Raw genomic sequence first — 16,265 nt, 5'->3', positions numbered from 1 at the left:
GTACTCAATTCGTCTGAGTCTACTTGGCGGAGCAATCTATTTAAATCGAATTTGATCTTCTGTTTTTCAATGATGGACTGTGCTTCGGGGCAGGATGTATGGCCGCAAACTAACGTTGTCGCACGCTTACCGACGCAATATATATGTTTAGATTGCACCGGCCGTTCATGATTGGAGACGAAGTACCAGAGGGACCACGGTACGAGAAATACCACTAGCTACTTCTATAAACTTTGAAATGTTATCTACATCGTTCCCAAGTATTATCCAAGTATTATATCCTCCTGGTATGGCCGAATAAGCGACGCTGCTGGAGTTGAAAATGTTGACTTCGGATATGGCTACTGCTGTTCTCCGCGAAATGATGTGGGAATAAGTAAGCTAAAAATTTCCCGCCGCGGCTGAAATACTTTTTGGCCCAGTTGGAATGGCGTACCTGAAACGATGCACGGGTTCGATTCCAGCATCGGGCGTTCATTTGTCCTGGACGGAACAACAGATCTCGCTCATCATGCTGTTTTGGTACAACCAGCGCGGCTCTCCGAGCCTTTTTGTCGGTTGTTTTTGTGACGAATCATACAAAAATTGCCTACATTTTCACCTCGAGTGGATATCTGGAGCTTCCAAATTTATGGGCATGTCGCCAAAGTCAACGGGCTGAGATCGAATGATCGGCCTGCGGCTCCTTCGGACGCGTGCCTCCCCGCGGCGCATTCACGTGGCGCGCGCGCCTTTCCCAGCGTCGCGTTGGTGTTAGCGGCTACGTTCGTAGGCAATAAGGACGTCTTTTTCCTTACTCCTCCATCTGATTTGAAAACCGAGTTGTATCTTTCGGACTACCATAAAGAAATCACGACTTTCGTGAGGCATGCTTCTGCGAGCGGTCCGTCGTGACACTGAGGAGCGTTCGGTGCATTCAGCACGCCATAGGTGGGGAGAATCGACCATAGAATCGGCGATCTAGCAACGCGGTCAGCTGGGTTCCGAAATTTCAGTGACGAAATGTAACTCGCCAGCTTTAGTTCGTCGTCTTGATTTCAGGACGGCCAAAAGATTCCTCCGCCACATTTCTCGATCAATCACCAATGTCCAGCTTAACTCGTACTGCTCGGTGTATTCTCGACCTGATGGGATTCGTGATAGCGGCCGTGATATATTTCGGTTGGATGTGAGAAATGTCTAATTAAGACCGAAACATTCCCTATCTACATCAGCAACATGTCCAGTGTCAGAAGGCGGCATTCACTTACCATGGCAGTAGTTTTACAACGACCATGGGTGATCTAGAGACGAGGCAAGCGTCAGTTTGTTAGTTCGTTCAAACATACTCGAGAAACAGGAGCAGCTCTTACTAGAGAAAACGACTGTGGGAGCGGACGGACATTCTCCAATGCGCAGTGGTATGCCTTTGCGGTTGGAACGGACACAGCCAGTGGTCAGCGGATATGCAGTTGCACCAAGTCAAGGGACACCGGAGCAGGGCTAGTAATTCGACTGGGCAAAGCTATTGCCTGATAAAGTTTGCTTTATGGCGCGATTTGAGGCAGGTTTGGAAGAAACTGTGGTTTTCGTAATGGTCATTGATGCGAGATTTCTTTCTTGTCGAATGCTGCGATACTCATTCGGTGTCATGGATGGATCAGGCCGACAAGGTTCGGAGTAGGTGTGAACAAGAGAACAGAGCTGTCGGAATATGGCAATGTCCTGTTACTTTCACAGTTAGCTCTGGATCTGACAGGGTGAAGCGGGGAGATGAGAGCAAATTGTAACGTTACCGCGTGGCTGATCGGGAACGCGAAGCCTTTGGATTGGGTACAGAATGCATTGAGTGGAGTGCCATTTCAACGTATATCTTGAAGCAACAAAGCGCAAGGGTTTTCGGAGGCAGTGACTCGGCCGGTTCTGTCAGTTTCAGATTGGCAAGAACGCTGCGGCAAGATAGAGACATTAGCGATATTTTCTGAGAAACAGAGCTCGAATAAGATATATCCACACTGAGACTCAACATGAAGTCCCGGGCGTTGAGAATAAGCAGGACCACGCATGGGGAACTGACCAGACATGGGCTGGCTCGTGGTACATCCAAAAGCGTTGGGTTCTTACCCAGTGAATCATCAGCAAGGCTTAGTCTTTTCGACTACCCAACAATCGAACTTACCTTGCCAGTTACTGCGGCACGCGGCTTTCCAGCAGGGCCAAATCAGCTGCAGAATTCGATCTACAGTAGACGGAATCATTAGTAGGTGGATTACAAGGGCCGTCGTAACTCACTATCCTGGCTCCCGGGATATTCCCAAGACGAATCATGTTGGTCAATAAATTCGCACGCACGCAGGTAGCGGAGAGGAGACTGATATGAGTATATTACACGTCAGTATGGCTTCAAATGACGGAGCTTTGATACTTACTCGCCGTCACAGATATCAGCATCAACGGTCGACAGTCTATGGGAGATACAACAGGTCAGTCCGATCACGAGTGCATGGCATTTCGGGGGCGGTATATACCGGGAAGGAGCTGGCGAAGTCGAGAGCAATTGTAACAAGACTGCATGGGAAGTCTGGGAAAGGAACTTTGAGAAAGACCGTTCTGGGTGGCCAAAGGCCAATTATTTATAGCATTGCCGCCAGCCTTCCAGCTAAAATCGGTACAAGGATCCTTTAATACTGTACGGGGTCAACAGAACTGGCCCTCCGATTTTAGCGGGCTCTTCACCATTGATATTGAGCGGTATTCGCACTCACTGGCAGTCTCACTATTGGAACCGTTTCAACACGTATAAAGATACTGTAGGATGCGCTGACGATATGTTTCGACATTTTCTACGTTCATCAAACGCGTCTGCACTTCATCGCCACAGGAACCAGCGGCCACTTCGTACAATTCTACTCACTGGCAACGTCAAATTAACTCGCTGATCAACCGTTGAATACTGTTCATGTCGTCGCCATCTCCTTCTTCTTCTTTCCACTCATTTCTGATGTCGTTACGGAGCTAAATCCGCGATATATGCATTTCTTTAACGTTGCTATCTGTTCATCGCCATTCGCAAAATATAGGCTCTATTCACGCATATATCTGAGCGGTGAATAAGGCCCTCACTGTAATATTACTTTTACCTCTGTCCGGTTTATGTTCTCGAGCACTTGACCGGCCGCGTTAAGTCACTGCCGGAAAATATCTTTCGATCCAGAAAACCGTTCCGGAACCACATTGAATACGAAAATATGCTCATTCGCTGCAGATAATCATACAGAGACACCACTTGATTGGAGCGTCCACTAGCACTCGTCGACGCCTTGTACTCAGAAGACGAGACAACATTGCAAAGTGCTACCCGCTAATCCTCTACACAAAGTGCGCACCGCGATGATATGTAGACCATATACCGTGACCTAGTGTGGCTTTTATGGCCGGGGCTTCCCAAGATTAAGGGCGTCTTAGGACAGACGTCTCAGAAGGGGAAATCTCTCAGAACAATGCTCTTGTTGCAACCTCCCCCCTCAGATACAAACCATTCATGTGAAGATTGGCCAATTCCGCAATCAAGGTACTCATCGCTGCCGCAGTTGCTTTATCGTCCCACCGTCTCGGCTACAGCTTTGGAAGCCATGGCAACCAGCTGCTTCACCTGACCAAGTCCTCTAGCGCCTGCAAGCTGGTCCTCTTCATGCGCGGATATCACGAAAATGGCTTTGCTGCCATCGACTGAGGCGGCGCGGTAACAGTGGCCTGGACGGATACTGTGTAGGTGCACATCGTAGAGTGAATAGCACTTGCATGAGTACTTTCGCGCGACCCGTTCCACAGGTGACGGATCGGACCGGTCGATGAGGAGACAGTCTGACTGGTTCCATTCACCTCGCTTGAGTGACCAAAACCTGATTTCAACGTGCTGTGTGAGTGGGGGGGTTAGATTCGTCATGCATTGGAGGGTGAGGAGGAGTGCTAGTTCGATCACTCTGAGTTGGCGTGTGCTCGGTGCCTTTGTGTATTGCTTCCACAGGCTGGTCACAAAGTGTAGAATATGATAACCCTCGCATGTTTCCTGGTGTAAACCACTCTTCAGCCGGACCCGGTTGGCTCATTTTCATTGGCAGGCCTGATTTAGTATTCATAGCATCCAATGATGCCATGCTTTGGACGACCCACAAGCTCCCGGAAACCATTGCCTGATATCGGCCAATGATCTCTCTGAAGACCCGTGTATGTGTGGGCAATGTAAACAGCGGATGTGTTGTAATTCGTCACTTTAACACTGTAAGATTTATATGAGAAAAACTATTTCATCAATAATTAAACAGTTGTTTTTTCTGACGCTCTTAAGCGATATTTCTCAGTGCATTGGAAGTGATGGTGTCAGTGTGCAGGTACCAGCTGGGCTTTTCATCACACAGGGCTATTCATATCACCGTGAAGGGGGTTAGTTTTTTATCGACGCATCAACCTTAGAAACCAGCCCATCATTGTTCTGACTTTGAAAGGTACAGTATTTCGATATAATCAGATTGGGGATTGATTTGGCTCCTCACTCTTATTGAATGTCACTCTTAAAATGAGGGCATAAGTTATCGGTGACTAAAGTTCATCCTACTGTAATGTTTTGCTACTGTATATCCATCAATTGTGAATAACCTTGAGTGGAGATACATTACAACACGAGACGATACAGAAATTTGAAAATTTCCCTGGTCGTTTGGGACCACTAGGAAGCAATAATCTCCTGGTAAGGACATCATGTACGCCGCCACTGTATACATGTATGCGCGCAATTCTTTCACTGAAATGACAAGCCACTCACCACAACTACTTCAACCTTTCACTATTGACTGTTGATGTTTCGCCTGTAGGATTGTACCTCAGAATGAATTGACACAACCGGTGCTCCATTGAAGTTTCAATTATCGGATGGCTTGTTGTCTCTTTCCTGGTACAGAACATGGCCGGTATAGCGCCCTTGCTCATCGTGGTAGATATGCGCTACTTGGGACTTGTTGTTTTTGAACTGTTCCTCGGTCGCAAATAATGCGGTAGCATGCGGCTTCATGTCAGTATGACTCGTATGCGATGGGTTTCTGCAAAGGTCAAACTTCTGAAATACCGCAACTGACGTACATTAATCTTACTTGAGGAAGGCCATAGTGAAATGCGCTAGATCAGGTTTTTGGGAAGCGTCTTCAATGAGGCTGAGGGTGAGGTTGCGCAGAGAGGGATTGCGAATCCTCTGTATGAGTTTCACGGCTTGTCGGGGGATAGGAGACATGGTGAGCTCAGGGTTTTAGATATAATAGAGGGTCGTAAAATATGTAATACCGAGGGTCGTACAATATGTAATAACTCTTGTGAAAAATATAGGCTGGAGGGCAGAATGGCGCTCATTTATAATATTATTGAGCGAACCCATGATTGCGCTGTTACAAAGCCCAACCATTGTTGCATCTAGGATAGTGCTCATGGCAAGTAAATTATGAGGTTTGAGGCGCATAAGCGCCCGTTTCATGTATTTTGGTTGTGTTCCGCCGGCCAACCATCTACCGTTGGGACTCCTGGGAGGCGGCTGGAAGCCTCTGAGATCATGTGATTGGTTCCAATTTGTTTGTTGAAGCCACGTCATCTGTCCGCGGCGCGTAGACATCCAAACACCTGGGCCTTATTCTGATAAACGACATAAAAATCATTGTTGGTTTAATCTAATGACGATTTCCATTACTGCTAGGATACTCTCGAGACGTAGCTTCCCCTTGAAAAACGTTTCACGTCTGTCAAGGGTCTCCAAGTCTATGTCCACTCACTCGGACTGTAGTAAAATGGATCAACCCCTTCATATTTCTACTGTTGAAGCCGAACCTCTTCATCGCTATGGACGAGGCGGCTACTACCCAGCCACTCTGGGAGAATATCTGAAATCCGGGCGATACAAAGTACTACATAAGCTGGGATGGGGTGGCTACTCGACAGTTTGGGCGGCAAGGGACCAAAGGTTGTACAACATCATATTTTGCGAAGGAACTCGCTAACATAGAATGGCCATGTATAGGGAAGGAGTTTACGTTGCTGTCAAAATATTGGTTGCAGAGGCAACAAATGGAGAGATGCGAGAGGCCCAAATTATGCAGAAGTTGGCATCTCACCACCCTCGCCCGAAACACGTGGTACACTTGCTTGATAATTTCGAACTAAAGAGCCCCAATGGTTGTCATCAATGTTTGGTTTTTGAGCTTCTAGGCCCCAATGTTCCGGACACAATTGATGCACACTTTCCTAGCGGGAGATTACCTGGAAAACTTGCCAAAGCCATTGCAAAACAGAGCCTAATCGGGCTTGATGTACTGCACCAAAGTGGGATTGGACATGGAGGTATGTCCCCTACTCGAAATAGCTTGAAAAGTTCTCACCTATGGAAGATCTGCATACGCGCAATCTGGCCTTCACTTTGCCATTTATAGGCAATCTCACTGAGGAACAATTTATAGAGATGCTCGGGAAGCCAGAAATCGGGCATGTCCGAAGGCGTGATGGGAATATTTTAGAGCCTGGCATACCTAATTACGTTGTGAAGCCAACATCACATCAGAACCTGCTTCAAAATTCGGCTCCAACGATCAAAATCATCGATTTTGGACAATCGTTTTCACCAACCGCAGTTCCACAAACACTACACACTCCGCTAGCTGTTAGGGCACCGGAGGTTCTGTTTCAAGATACCATTGATTATCGTGTTGACCTATGGAGTATGGGTTGCATGGTGGGTGAATGACCGGGATGAATATGATGCGGCAGTTAACTGATAGATACGCAGCTTTTTGAACTTTTTGTTGGCCAGCCACCATTCGACACTTTCTTACTAACACCTCGAATTCTCATCGGCCAGATGTGCGAGATGGCAAGCGATGATCTGCCTAAAAGATGGCAAGAGTCTTTCGATACGATGAACGAAGGTACAAGCGACGAAGATACTGCGCTGGACTTACAGAAATGGCTAGAAGAAGTGTACTTCGGCGGCCCGCACAACAATGATTTAACAAGAGATGATATATCGAGGCTAGGACTAATCATTGGGAAGCTATTGTATTTTGAGCCATCTGCAAGAGCGTCAACGAGACAAATTCTTGATGACCCATGGTTTCAAGAGTGAACAGTTCGTGAATCTTAATTTGTTACAGTATTCCAAACTAAATTGAAATGCTTCTTAACTGAGGCCATACCTAGAATTCTGGGAGTTCTTCTATCTTTAAGCCTGCATGTCGAAAGTGGCCTTTCGCACTTTCTTCCTTTGCACCGACGGTGTCAATACACCATGAAAGAAAGACATCAAAACCTTGATCGGGATTCGCTTCAAGTAACCCAAATTACGTTCGATGAAGGCTTTTAGCTCAGCAGAAATTCCTCGATCGGATTCAAGTCCGGAGAATAAGGTGGGTAGATAGACTAGTTTCACTCCAGCGTCCTCGCACATCTGTGAGACTCGTCTTGAGTGATGGAAGGAAGCATAATTCATGACCAAACGAGACTTAGGGTCCGGCCATCGTCCGCAGTGTTGAAGTAGCTGAGCCAAAAAGTTTTCGAAAATGATAGCTTCTGTTGCGACGCTGAAGACATGCAAAAGTAGGACACCGTCCTGGGTGTACGCTGGTAGTATCTGGTATCGTTAGTCACGATGAAACTGTGATACTTGCAATGGCGCCATGCCAAGAGGTGACCAGCCTGTCCGTCTGAACCCAACTCTCTTGTCGCATTTAGACTCATCAACATAAACTAGATGATATGATTGGTACTCCGATAAATTGTGTAGATATAATTTTCGCAAATCAAAAGCGTTGCAGAAAATGAAGAGAAAAAAATGGAACTTTACAAATGGCAACAAAATTATATCCGATATCTGTATCGAGCAGGAGACTGGCAGCTCATCTGCCTCTATTGTAAAAAGGAGGGAGAAGATGGCGTACTTTCTGCAGCATTAGCCCGGTATGAGATTGTGGAGGGGCTTCGAGTCAGGTCTCTCCCGTCTGGGGACATCTCGATGTTGTCTGGATATCCAGACATTGCTGGCAAGTCTTCTTGCGTGGAAGCTAGATAAGAGGAACAACCCCAAGTTAGCCATTCGTTTTCGAATATAATCAGCCAGTAGAGATACTGGCCTGGAACCCTGAGGCGTGCAGTACATACCTTCTGGGGGTGTTCCCAGAGAGTCACTTAGTGGACCAGATCCAGTTTATGATGCCGGAGGTACGGTTCTCCAGTTATTTTGGCTATCGATGACAGTGTATATAGCTCTGTCTGGATATTTGGAGCTGCCTACGGAGTATCGAAAACGGTCTCAATAGTACGGTGGTCCGAGCCGTGCTCCGTGCCTCGTACTGTACATTTGGCCATCGAGTCGGTCAAGGTTTCCGAGGTGAGAACGAGGTTGATGGTTGACTAGCAATCCACCGAATATCCTCCGCCGTGCCATGTTTTGGTACCCCGTTTAAGCAGGTTGGTGAGTGCAAGTTCATTCATGATATCGATGACCGGATCTGGCCAAGAACACGTCCTCTCCTCCCCACAAATCATAACTTCCACCATTGTCCCCGCCTGGCCATGAAGGGTTTGTAGTCGCCTCAAAACTTGAGTCCCTCAGTAGGTGATACATATGTACATGCGCACAGCCACGAGCTACATGTGTACCCACCAAGTCCATTATATACGTGCGACTCTTTTGAAGACCAAGAATCTAGACAGATAAAATTCAGAATGAGACTCAAGCGCCATCAAATAGAGGGTTTTCACCCGACGATGCTTACTGGGCACTTAAGGTCAGCGACCTGCTGGCACCAACTGTCCCCATACACATTTACATTGAAGATACGAGGACAAAAAATTTATATAGTCTTACGTTTGTTAAGCGACCGTTGAATCACTATCCGCATCTTGGCGAATATAGAACTTAAGTGGGGCATGTGGAACTATCATGCAAATTTTGGGTATATCCGACTCAGGAAAGGAATAACCGAGCTTTTATGGCAAGAAATTCAGAGAAAAGCCATAGGTAATCGGCTTATTAATAATCTCAAGAACCTAAGATGACTTTTTTGGAAGAATAAACTTGATTATAAAACATCATGCTTTCTCTTAAATAGCGCTGCATATGCCAGTCATACATTAGGGTCGCACTAGCGGAGATTAGTTTTTCCATACCCGGACCAAAAGCCTCGGGCATCAAACCAACACATTCTTTTCCCCGCCATGCGGGAAATTATTGAGTCACTTCTTCTATAGTGACTACCGGACGGGACTTATATTCACTGTTGGCATTTTCCCCCATTATGCCCCCCAGCTTTTCAAAGTAAAATACTGATGATCCGCATCCTCTAGTCCACGCACCTCAAAATATACCGGAGCCATGCCGACCAAAATACAAGCTGATGCAGTTCCAGAACTTGAATCGCTAGCGAAATGGGTTTCTAGCGCCGAGATGAAAGAGGAGAAGGGAGAAATCAATCTCCTCGCATGCGTGGATACAGCTCGCGAAAAGAATGCGCGGCCACTACTAAAGAAACTGGGGTATACTACGGTAACGAGATTCAACCCTATCAAATGTGAAAACGAGTCTAATCAGTTACAGGGCCATTCTGTTCTATTATTGCGAATATGTGGAGAGACATCGATCAAGAAGCCCGACGGCCGGACCTTGCTATTCTTCCCTCTATCAAGCGACGTCCAGGTTGAGGGTGAGACACTCCAACCTGGGAGTTTTATTCAACTTACTAAAAACCTGAAACTTGACACACGATTAGATTGTATGATCGTCATTCCACCTTAACCTACCTTGCGGCATCATTTCTATTTCTTCCTCGCTTTTGTATAAGAATCGCACAACTTTTTCGTCCTGGTTAGCTCGCATCACTCCATAGTATTTTAACAATGAACTTTTATTTCGTAAGAACCCGCAGATTAATATACTCCAATAATTACACGGTTATAATATTGTGGCCGGCCTGTGTGATGACACCATTGGAAGATGTGGTGTGAGGGTTCAAAGGCATTTGTCCAGCTTCGCTTGAGATATTGTCGGTTTGAAAATCGGGGAATAGAGCAGACAAAATATTCTTCGCTGCCTCCTGCTCGGCCTGGCCGGTTCTGTTGGTACTTATCAGTGGTCCTGTTTCCTGCATAGTCACATTGGCCTCATTTATTTCGCCGGTCTTGTCCAGAATGCTGTCGATTCGAGAGATAAATAGCCCATCACTTGATAATGGGTCAAGGCCACCCATATCTTGCATTGTGGCGTTGGTCTCATTTATCTCGCCTATTTGGTCCAGAGTGCTACCAAGAGGGAATGTGAACAGCGCCTCACTTGACAACGGATCAAGGCCTGTTGTCTCCTCCATAGCCGCATTGGTATTATTGGTTTGGCATGTCTGGTCCAGAATGCTGTCGATTTGAGAAATAAAAAGCCCATCACTTGATAATGGGTCAAGGCCACCTATATCTTGCATTGTGGCGTTGGTCTCATTTATCTCGCCTATTTGGTCCAGAGTGCTACCAAGAGGGAATGTGAACAGCGCGTCACTTGATAATGAGTCAAGGCCTGTTGTCTCCTCCATGGCGGTATTGGTCTTATTGGTTTCGCCGGTCGGGCTCACGATGCTATTTGAAGCAAAGCGAAACAAGTTGTCTCTTGCATAGTATGACGTTGACTGGCCTGAACTGCCAAATTGATATGGAGCCTCGACTGCCGATGGTTCGAAATGTGACACCTCGATATCATTGGGAGCGTCACTAGTATGAAGTACTTCCACAGGCCGAAGATCCTGAGGTTCAGTCAAGCTTTCCACTAATTGACTCGGGGAGACCGAGCCAGACGTTGATGATAGAGTGTGATGTGTATCAGTTCCGTAATACGAAAGTCGTCTTCTTTTACGACGATCTCTAGGAATTGTCACGCTGAGAAAACAAGACTGTAATTCGGTGAACCATCTGGATGCCCGTTCCACAACCTCCAAGAGGCAGAACTCCTCCTTTTCGATGGACTCTGATGGGCCTGTCGAAGGGAATGGGAGACGCAGTTTAATCTTCGCGCCATTGGCGAAGAATTTGTCCACGAATCTCGGGATTTCGCCCAACTGTAAGTTTCTGAACGGTGTAATAGCCAAGGCGGTTAGCGCAGATATACCTCTTCCGGAATAGGCTTCCCCGGCGTAAATACTCTTTCTCTGTTCCAGTTCGTGGCGGAAAGCCTCTTCAATCTTGAGATGTTTTTTACCGGCTTGAATATAATGAGATATCTTTTTGATTTCCTTTTCAGGGGCACAAAGATGATCCCTCACAAATTTAGGGATCCTCCCATCCCTTTTCTTGTTCCTTCTTGGAGGGTTTTGACTCTCGAAAATCGAGAATTGAAGCGCTAAACCACGTAACGCAAGCGCTCGATAGAGCTTGTCTTCTGTGGTTGGCTTTTGAATGCGCTCCAACCTTTCGATAAAAATCATCCAGCGACCAGAACCTTGGTATATGCCCTCAATCCATTCGTCCATGTGCTTCGGAATGAGATCCCATAGCTGTGGGATTTCACTCAACAATGCTTTGTAAAGCTTAAGAGCCGGCAAACTTTCCTGTCCGTCATCCTTGTTGGTTATTGCGCTGCCCTCAGAGAACTCAATTTCCTCCCGCCCTAGTGCGGGACGCCCATTGTCAGTGGTTCTGTTTGAATCACAGAAAGAGGTCTGGATTGGATTCTGGGCCCTGTCATGGCAGAAGATGCATCGAGGACTTCCCAATCCGTGACGAGAGACGATTTTGGTTAATCGATCTCCTAATTCCCTTATCACAAGAGTTGCTTCGCTATGGTGTGAGGAAAGAAAGTCGTCTGATGCTTCACGCAAAGTTTCTAAAGCAGTGGAGCTATCCATTTAAGATAAGATCATTGGCCTAGGGTATAGGGATAAGTGAAAGAATCGAAAAGAAACCAGATATTGGTGTTAAGGGAAAACTTGCCAGAGAGACAATTTTCAGCCAATATAATTCGTGCCTAGTGGAGTGCTTGAACCTTTCACTGCTCTCTATTATTGGTAGTTCAAAGCGGGGTCACCTGCACCTCATGTCACACTGAGCTGGGTAGTGACAAAAGGGTTGGGGCCAGGCCTTCACGAATTTTGATCCTAGTAAACCATTCAGGCTAATAAAACCAGCATGATACCCACCAGAAAAAGGTCGCTGCCATGAATTTCACCTCAAGGGACTCTACCCTTTACTCCTCTTATTTGTCATTAATATCAATGTCTACTGAAATGGTTTGTCTGGTATTTTGGCCAGCATGTTTGTATCACCCTCCCCAATATTTGTTGAGATATTGAAGATAGTATGAGTCTTCAATTGTGCTTCTCAACGTTGACCACACACAGGTGATTGATGGGTCTGTAGCTTGATGATAATCATCGTCAGGAGTTTTATCAAGAATAGGCGGAACAACCAATGATAATTCAGAGCGAAATTCCCAGGGGAATCTGCTTTGAACTGTCATTGGCTGCCTTGGCCATCGTGGCGTCTCCAGCTGTTGGTCAAGTAGAGAAAGATCTGGCGAATCACTGTTTAGAGTAAGATCCCCGGGGGATTTTGCTTTGAACTATCATTGGCTGCCTTGGCTATCGTGGCTTCCGAAGAACATTGCAAGTCGACCTAACTCAAATATGGATCGGCATGATTGACCTTACAAATGCACCGAACCTAGCGGTGAGGGGAAACCGGAACTACATCCATTACAGACTTTAGCCATCATCAAAGAGAAGTGCATAACAGTGGCAGAAAACTAATTTGACGCGGTAGTAGCCAAGTAAGACGAGAGATATGCCGCGCAAATCTAGCTAAATTACAAATATGAGTTCAGTTTTTTCCTTGCACTAAATTGGAGATTTGAAGCACCCAGAGCTGATATATCATCTTTTATCCTAATCAATACCGGATCCGAAAAAGAGACCTAGAACTCCAAGCCTTATCCTTAGGCATCTCATCCTCCACATACCACCCGGACTAATTCTTTTATAAGAATATAGTGATGGGGTTGGTCAAATGGTTACATATAAAATTCGAAAGGTCACCGATAGGTCAAAAGCCCGGTGAATGATCAAATTTGATGGTCTGTCTCATAGTGAGTTTTAAATTATCTTTGAAAGGCTAGTCCGATTTCTATCTAGAAGATTCATTGTAATAGCGATTTAGCATAATGATCCATTTACAACTGTTCTTTCTATTCCGACCTAACACCTTCAACATTGCAAGAGTACACTTGATCAACGTTTTGTGAGTATTACTATCTACTAACGTCCCCTATCAATTTGGCTTGGGTATTTGTGACTTGAGAAGGATGTATAAATCCACAGCCACACCCGCCAGCAACCATATCCCGAATACCATTATTTCCAGCAACGAACTTGGACCTGCATAACTCAATTTGACTGGACGCATACCACAAGGAAAACAAATTCAGTTATTCAAGGTGAGTTGATAGACCTAAATAGAATATCACAGACAATGATAAGCTAATGTCTTTTACAGATTAGAAGATCAAAAAAATTAAAAGTACGGATACGATAGTTTCCATTTTGTGACCCTGCTTATCAGTTTCCTCATATAGATGTGCAACTATATCCGATATGAATGCTGCGATTGTGGAACTCGCATTCAAGTCATCCGGATAGCGAATTGCGGGGGAGACCATGACGAGAACTTTCGTGGCAATGCTTGGAGTCCAACAGTACGACATCGCAAATGTCAAGAATGTTCTTATCCTACCCAGGGGTCTACGCCTTAGACAGCTTGATAGCTGCACTAGAAAAGAGCTTTCATGGCATTGAATGGCTGGAAGTCTTCCAAGAGTCCAAGCATAATATGCCCAAGCAAGATTATCTGCTTGTTCCTAGTTTCTTATCTGGAAAAGTATCCCAATGAGAAGTAGATCAATTGCATACTGTTTACGAAACCGTGATGAGAGCGGTGTAGAACCTAGCCCTCCGGTATGACACGTGAAGCCGAAGAAATTTCTAAACAGACAACTCTCCTCCTGCCACATTCCCATTCCAACCCTCATTTTTGGCAACCCACCAGTCGATCTAAGTAAGCTAACAAAATTAAATTCTCAAGGGGTTATGAATCAGAATGATGACTGATTCTCAGCGTATCTGCTTAAGAACATGGAATATCTTCGGTCCAGTCAACCCATCCGAGTCTGCATCTCAGTCACGTGTTCAAGTCCATATTGGCATACCCCCGAGGACTCGTTGGGTAGATTCCTACAGGAAGTCAAATATGAGATTACAGAGAACCAAGTCCGGCTGTTGGTAAAGCAGATATGGCCCAGACATGTTTTCTTGGTATATGACTTTTTCCATGTTGACTACGACCACAAAATTGCGCATCTTCCCGATAATAATCATTTACCTGTTATGAAAGTCGATTTTCGGAACGAAATAACTATACGACTGGCGGGGTTCGAATTTCGCACAAAAGTCAACGAAGAGGTTGCAAGAATGCATAATCTCAATGGATTCAAAGAGCCGCCTTATTCCGACGATCATTGCGGGGAAACAGCCCCAGTCTACCTTAATCCTCGAGATGTCTCTCTTCTATAATCTGCATTGTATGATGGCAATCGCCATTACTAGGGTAGAATGATACCGCTCTCATTGATGGCATTGCCCCACTTGGGCCTCCCCATCAAAGAAAGGTCGAATTAGAACACTGTCTATTAGCCGCTCTGCTTGGGGCATGAGAAACATGACTACTGGCTGAAAGAACTTAATACCGACAGCCGTCTCATCTAAATTCAGCCTTTGAGCTATTATACAGAAAGATCTGAAGGCACCTACTATCATTACTTTAGAAGATGGCTTAAGCCCAGGCGGTGCTCTTAGTAGTATACATGTGTGGATTATGGATAGCAAGTTAATATACCTGGCTTTAAGAAAGACTTGAAAGACCGAAAAGAATCAATTTTTGGCCCCTTCTCCCACTAATAGTTCTTGTAACTCGGAAACATCCTTCTGCAGCTTTGACAGTTGGGGACTCTTATTAAGAGACGTTATAATCTTCTAATCATAAGAGTAGTGCCCTCAGCTGTAGCAAGCGTAATATAAGGGGGCATTTCACTGCTTCATTATTCTCGCATTCTCCTTTTGCTGAAGCTTCGGATGAAAGATGATGAAAGACCAAATATGCCCGGAGACGAATAACCATCACCATGGCACTACCGTGAGGCGAAACCGAGAACCTCCCCGAAACCACAATGGAAACATCTTTTGCGAGCACACTGAATGCCAAGATGACCCCCCAACCTTTCGATTTCCCTCTGAATGGAAGTATGTGTTGTTCTGCCTAAGAACGACCCGGCCTTCAAAGCTGACACTTACATGAGCAAACATATGGACAGCCATGAGCCGCCCTACGGGCCCTACAAATGTTCCGAGTCTGGCTGTGAGAAAAAGCTAGGTTTTGCCTCGAGGGGTGGCTTCCTGCGTCATCGACGGGAAGTACATAACAAAGGCAGCAAACCTAGAGACTCTTTATTTTGTCCATATGAGGATTGTGCTCGCAGTCACGCCAAGCCTTTCGTGAGAACCGAGAATTTGCGGGCCCATATTCGGCGGGTTCATAGACCAAATGGGACCAGCAGCGATAAACCATGCGGCAACCTTTCTGCCGAGGCTCGTATCCCAATAAACACTTCTCTTGGACCGCATGGCAATCACAACCCAGCGACATGTATTTCCCATGAAAGTTTTCTGCAAATGGAGGCAGAGTCGCTTCGTGACAGAATAATGAAACAAGATCGGCGCATTGAGGAGCTTCAGCGACAGAAAATGGAACTAGAGGCAAGGAGTCATGGTACCAAGCCAAACAATCTGAACTAGCCCCAAGGCGTTTACATAAAGGGGCAAGTTGGTTTCTAACCAACTTGTTCTCGTTGTGTATAGTTATAATTAGTTTTCCATTTGCTGCGAGAAGCAAGATGTAACATAGAAATTCGTGGTAAAACACTGCCTACGTGCCGGTGATACTGATAATTGGCAGGCAGAAGCCCATCTATAGTCGGCATATTTGAAAACGAATTTGAACGAAGACCTCGAACCAACAATAGCGCTGATGAAAGATTGAAATTGTGCTTTCTCAACCACGCTGCAAGCTTTCGTTCACCAACAAGGACATGGACCGGTGTATTCGGCCCTACATACGCACCAAGCCTGGCTGGAGAGAAAACAGGGGTTTAAATCCATTGCATACTTTTGCAAAAG

The 16,265-nt window shown here is 45.8% G+C and overlaps 4 protein-coding genes across 4 annotated transcripts; 2 read left to right on the top strand and 2 right to left on the bottom strand.

Moving 5' to 3' along the window:
* Positions 1 to 4,897: 4,897 nt before the first annotated feature.
* N7469_002215 (uncharacterized protein) lies at positions 4,898 to 5,263 on the bottom strand (the record flags this gene model as incomplete). The annotated part of the gene is made up of 2 exons (XM_056641135.1): positions 4,898 to 5,075; positions 5,127 to 5,263. The coding sequence occupies 2 exons, from the start codon at positions 5,261 to 5,263 to the stop codon at positions 4,898 to 4,900; spliced, it is 315 nt and encodes a 104-aa protein (XP_056503629.1).
* Positions 5,264 to 6,023: 760 nt separating this feature from the next.
* On the top strand, positions 6,024 to 7,135 carry N7469_002214 (uncharacterized protein; the record flags this gene model as incomplete). Its single annotated transcript, XM_056641134.1, has 3 exons — positions 6,024 to 6,357; positions 6,405 to 6,745; positions 6,800 to 7,135. The coding sequence occupies 3 exons, from the start codon at positions 6,024 to 6,026 to the stop codon at positions 7,133 to 7,135; spliced, it is 1,011 nt and encodes a 336-aa protein (XP_056503628.1).
* Positions 7,136 to 9,950: 2,815 nt separating this feature from the next.
* On the bottom strand, positions 9,951 to 11,891 carry N7469_002213 (uncharacterized protein; the record flags this gene model as incomplete). The annotated part of the gene is made up of 1 exon (XM_056641133.1): positions 9,951 to 11,891. One exon carries the CDS (start codon positions 11,889 to 11,891, stop codon positions 9,951 to 9,953), a length of 1,941 nt encoding a protein of 646 aa, XP_056503627.1.
* Positions 11,892 to 14,896: 3,005 nt separating this feature from the next.
* On the top strand, positions 14,897 to 15,884 carry N7469_002212 (C2H2 transcription factor; the record flags this gene model as incomplete). Its single annotated transcript, XM_056641132.1, has 2 exons — positions 14,897 to 14,918; positions 15,334 to 15,884. The coding sequence occupies 2 exons, from the start codon at positions 14,897 to 14,899 to the stop codon at positions 15,882 to 15,884; spliced, it is 573 nt and encodes a 190-aa protein (XP_056503626.1).
* Positions 15,885 to 16,265: the final 381 nt, after the last annotated feature.

The sequence above is a fragment of the Penicillium citrinum genome (genome assembly GCF_028827155.1).
Source record: "Penicillium citrinum strain IBT 23319 chromosome Unknown utg000002l:1.0-3833315.0:1.0-3834789.0, whole genome shotgun sequence".
Classification (NCBI taxonomy): domain Eukaryota; kingdom Fungi; phylum Ascomycota; class Eurotiomycetes; order Eurotiales; family Aspergillaceae; genus Penicillium; species Penicillium citrinum.
Note: the sequence above shows the minus strand (reverse complement) of the source record. Positions and strands in the feature narration are given on the sequence as shown.